Source organism: Anneissia japonica, unplaced genomic scaffold (genome assembly GCF_011630105.1).
Source record: "Anneissia japonica isolate Jap-2015-1 unplaced genomic scaffold, ASM1163010v1 scaffold108273_len470852_cov203, whole genome shotgun sequence".
Taxonomy (NCBI): Eukaryota; Metazoa; Echinodermata; class Crinoidea; order Comatulida; family Comatulidae; genus Anneissia; species Anneissia japonica.
This window is the reverse complement of record NW_022686840.1, coordinates 441,208-446,452: the sequence shown is the minus strand read 5'-3', so window position 1 is coordinate 446,452 and position 5,245 is coordinate 441,208. Positions and strand designations below refer to the sequence as shown.

Sequence of the window (5,245 nt, the reverse complement as noted above, 5' to 3'; positions counted from 1 at the left end):
TGTCAACGACGTCATGCCGCCCCAGCAACCACTAAATGATTATAACATTCGCAAACGTTGAGAACATTGTGAACGTTGTGGTGAGGTTATGTCTGAAAATAATATTGCACGTTTAAAGATGGAGAGAAGGAATTAAAACATTAAGACCTACTGTATTTTTCTTGGTCTTGGTATGTGTCACCGTTATATTGAGAGGTACATGTACATACGGGTGGCTGAACACTATTATCACAGGTTTTACCATTTTCACAAAAACCAGAAGCACAAAATTCCACTGAAAGAAATGTAACTACACGTTATTAAACACAAAAACCTTTATATAGCACTATTCTAACAATAATAATATGTAAACCAATCAATTAATTTTGTAATGTGTACATAATACCATAATATAATTATTCCTGTTATTCTTAAGTTTTTTATTTAATATAATGTAATATTAATAAATACATAATATTTTAAAATTATTATATGGATAAACGATTTTTTTTATAATTTCATATTTCTTTTCTGCTAACTTAACAAATGGGGTCTGCAATGGTCACTGATTTCTATTCTAACAATGTTGGCAATTTCCTCTCTGAATTTTTATTTGATCTTTGAGCGCAATAAAAGCAAATCAATTGTGTTAGGCCTAATATGTGAAAGAATGTATAATCTTCTGCAATGCCTGAGGGTTGACTACTAGCAAACTCTGATATTAACTGTATACACTATGGCTGTCTAGATTTAATGTTCTTCTTTCCTAAGTAAACATGACATATTAAGGCCAACTCAGACAGCGTCGTACGACGCAGCCCGACGCGATTTTTTGTCGTAACGGGTCTGTGTGAGTTAAACGCAGACGCGATGTCTTGCGTCGGGGGCAGTAGCGTCGTAGAATATTAAACACGTTTAATATTTCTCACGATGGCTTAAGACTGTCTCCGACGATAAATCGCGTCGGGCTTTATGTAACGTATTTTTAAACAATTCTCACTTTTTATCACAATTACCGATGCAGTGTCAATAGTAAATTGAGTCCCAGGTAAAATGCCCGAATCAGTTGAATCTTTTAGAATCATTTGTAGTTCATCGGCGTAGGTAGCGCCTTGTGAAAATTCGAGTTGTAAGTTAACGATAATACTGCCAGATTCAAAACTCGAAACTGAACATAAAAGATCGTCACTTGATATATCGCTTCTATCAACGTATACAGATGTCACCTGAAATAAAAATAATAAAGTGTATAATGTATTAAGGAATATGTTTCGGCAACGCCTATAGCTTGGACTCTCAACTTAAAAGTTTGGTACGAAACCTTGTGTAAAGTAAATCGTTTTCATTCGGTGCAACGACTTATCCCTTCACAAAGAGTATAATAATCTGACTTAAAAGGATTTAAACCCATTAATTTGGGATTGGAATGCAACATTATTAACCTCCAAGCTACACCTTTAATACTTTATGTAATGATACACCACCATGTCATTTCTTGTTATATCAATATATGAATATATTTCTGCTTGTCTTTTCACTTAAAAGACTAATAAAGTTTGAATAAAATAAGTATACTATTAGCTGTTTTGAACTTACAGAATCACATATGTCATGTTCGTACTGCACGTATAACGAAGAATTCGGGTCATTTAGATCATCAATGAATACTGCTTCTGTTCCATTAACTTTTATAATGCGAAACCTAACGCCAAATGTTGTCGTTTCTGAAATCAATGTGCATTGTGCTTATGATTGATTAATGTATAATTACTTTTTGCATGAAAAAGTTTGTAGTGATAATATTAGAGAAATACAACCCAATAATATAAAATTTATTAGATAATGTTTTAATGAAATTTAATTTAGAGAAATTTAAAAGAGTACCTCACCTATTCTAAACGTAGAGAATGCTTGTTCTGGTGTATCAGGGGTTGATTCGACTTCTGTAGTCCGTGGTCTGCCTGCAGATGTTCTTACTGTAGTTGGCTCTAGTACTGTTGCTGTATGTGTACGAGTATTCGTATGGTCTTCTTCTACAGGTACAGTAGATGGAATCTCTGTTTTGAATGATGTTGGTTCTACTACTACTGTAGTTAGTTTAACTGTTGGTTTTGTAATACCTACATCATCTGTTTGTTTTGAGGATGTCTGTCCTGTTGGTGTACTTGGTTCCAACTTTGGTACTCTAGTTGATTCCACTGTTGGTAAGTTTATGACGATAGTATCTGTTTCTATTGTAAATATTTCTCCTGCTTGTGTACTTGGTTCCACTGCTGGTATTGTAGTTGTTTGCACTTCAGCTCTAGTACTCAGTTCATTTGCGAAAGTAGTACTTTCGTCTACTACTGTCACAGTAGTTGGTTCAACCTTGGCTGCAGTGCTTGTCTCCATTGCAGCTATAGTAGTTGGTCGAACTGCGGACAAGAGTGTATATATAATTGATATACATATTATATACATATATTTATTGTTATAAAATAAATAATAATTCAAAGACCTAGAGCAATTAATTTAAGCACGGTTATTGCTAGTGTTAAATTATCACTGTTGTCGACATTACTATCAACGTTTCCATCTCCATCCTCATAGTTATCACAGATCATTTTTCCTATCAGGCAATGATTTCTTTGGCTTTTGCATATATATTTACCAACAAAATATCATGCATTGCATAGCATTGAGTATGGTTGTGTTTGGAAATGTGGATGGGTAAGTTTGTAGTTGGTATTCAACTGCAAACAAAAGTTACTGGATACAAAATATATTGTTGCTTCATGTGTTTTATACTAAACCTTACTTGAGTGTAAATCAAACTTGACAACTGAACAATCAGAACACAGCCTGAAATTTAGGCTACTGTTTTATTTTTTTTCTTTATGCCTAAGAGAGAGAGAGAGAGAGAGAGAGAGAGAGAGAGAGAGAGGGAGAGAAATCATCACAAATCATAACAGAATAGCAATGTCATATTTTTGCAACCTACTTTCTATTACAGTTATAGAGGAGCTATCAACAGTAAAATTGGTGCCAGGTAAAGTATCGTTTTCGACAGCCTCTACAAGTATCGTTTGTAATTCATCAACATTATTAGTCGAGTTTGGAAACTCCACCTGCACGTTCGCGATGATGCTTCCTTGTTCAAAGCTGGACACTGAGCAAGTTGTGCTGTCACTAGTAACGGTACTACTTTTGTCATATAAAGTTGTCACCTTAGGAAAATGACATTCAAAATGATAAATACAAGAATGAGTCTTAAAAAAAAAAAATATATCTTCTATTACTGCATCTAAAACCAAATACCATGTTACCATGTTATATGCTACAACAATATTGTTATCTTGTATCTTGAATCAACTTAAACTCTGAAGTAAAGCGCTCAATATTATCAGTGGACTGCAAAATGTGTTAATAGTTGATATAAAGCTTTGTCTACACTATCACATTCAGTATGTAGAAACCCTTTAGATTAAAATTACACACAGATGTCAAATATTTTTCTAAACTATCAACATCATACAAACATTTTGACTGCTTTACCGGCAGAGATATAATGCCAAATTTGGCCCAAAACTACAGTTAATGACACTTATTATAAAGAAATTGTGAAATACAAAATTAATTGCCAGAATGGTATATTTTTATTATGTATGTTTAAGAAACAAATTTGACTTACGGAATCACATATATCCTTCTCATACTCTATGTACAGCTTAGATTCTTGGTCGTATAAGTCGTTATCGAATTCTGCATCTGAGGTTCCAACGTTTGTAATACGAAGGCTTATTTCAAAAGCTGAAACGAATAATTTTGTTAAAATTAGAGGGTTATTAAAGCTTGGTTTGCAAACAACACGATTTAGTCGGGTGCGCAAGGATCGGTGGTTCGCGCAACGGTTGTGGCTTTAACTCTCAACTTTCAGGTTGTCGGTTCAAAACACTGGCTATGCAATTCAATTGTGTTTTTTTGGCAAGGCACTTATTCACGTCTTTCCACCCAGAAATAAAAATGGTTACCTAGAGTTTTGAAACCCAATGCGCTAGTTTATTTTAGCAGCAAATTATGGAATACTTCCCAGGAGCTACCGTAAGTATGTTTGTACAGGTATCGTTCGATTGGCTGAAGGGATAAGATGAAGCACTCTGAGATTTATGTGTGTACGGCGTTATATAAACACCAACATTATTATCATGATAATACCGACATATTAGTCTATTATCATTCTCTCATTTATTCATCGACGTCAAGTCAGGCCACCATTCATTTATTTAATGTGGAATGTATGAGATGTGTAGGCTGTCGGCACCTTGACCTCTGAAATTTAGCGCCTAAATTTTTTTTTTCACAAAAATATGATGCAATAATTACAAAAATGATTATTATTGTAAATTTCCGGTATATATTTCAACCGATCCAATTTTTTCATATTCTTTGTATTACCTGTTCTTATTATTATATTGAATTTATTATTGATACACTAATATTAATAAACCTTGTCTAGGCCTGGGCTACAATAGGGCCTAAGGGAACCTAGCATGATTTTTTTTTCGTGTGCATTGTATACTCTATTTAACAAAAATTAATTAGCTGGTCTCGTGCCAATCTAAGCCACTTTAGGTAGGCTTTCTTAAAAAAAAAAAGGCTTCTACGAATGGATGTCTGGAAATCAAATTGTCCCTCCACAATATCAATCAACCGATAGCTAAATTATTTGCAGTTTATTGAATTGCCACTAATCATATTTTAACTCAAACAAAATTATTTTATTACCTACAAGTTTTTTTAATACCTTTGATAGCGATCGGTTCCTCAGTAGGGTTATTAGCAACAACGTCGTTTTCCAAGCCTTGTTTAATAGCATTTAATAAAGGATATGGTCCTTCACTACAGTGACTATTACTAAAGTCATCAAGATCGAGTGCCCACACAATAACACCACCATAGTCGTTATCTTTTATCCATTGTGTCTGGAAAAATGGGGAAATTATAAACATTTTAATCTCAAATAAATACCAAATCACATATGAATAATGAATTAATATTTAAAATAGCATATAAATAATGGAATAGTTTGTTTATTTTATATTACATTGAATTAATTTTAAAACTCGTACTAACCTTTCTTGCTATACTTTCAGTATCGTCATATCCAACCCATTGGTTACCATTGTAAGCATATGGAGATTGTAGATTGTCGTCATGTACAACAGTGCCACCAGTTTGTAGCATGTCACATATCTGTAAATATATAATCACCATTAGGTAAGAGAAT

General features: G+C 33.5%; 1 protein-coding gene across 1 annotated transcript in view; it reads right to left on the bottom strand.

Annotated features, from left to right (window-relative positions):
* The window catches only part of LOC117117824 (probable chitinase 10), a 28,479-nt gene that overhangs the window by 4,151 nt on the left and 19,083 nt on the right, over nucleotides 1-5,245 (bottom strand). The window contains exons 32-39 of the mRNA XM_033262295.1: nucleotides 5,092-5,211; nucleotides 4,763-4,940; nucleotides 3,650-3,768; nucleotides 2,960-3,185; nucleotides 1,869-2,393; nucleotides 1,576-1,703; nucleotides 980-1,205; nucleotides 152-274 (exon numbers count right to left, since the gene is read on the bottom strand). Coding sequence (XP_033118186.1) covers nucleotides 152-274; nucleotides 980-1,205; nucleotides 1,576-1,703; nucleotides 1,869-2,393; nucleotides 2,960-3,185; nucleotides 3,650-3,768; nucleotides 4,763-4,940; nucleotides 5,092-5,211 — 1,645 coding nt within the window. The remainder of the gene's footprint in view (nucleotides 1-151; nucleotides 275-979; nucleotides 1,206-1,575; nucleotides 1,704-1,868; nucleotides 2,394-2,959; nucleotides 3,186-3,649; nucleotides 3,769-4,762; nucleotides 4,941-5,091; nucleotides 5,212-5,245) is intronic.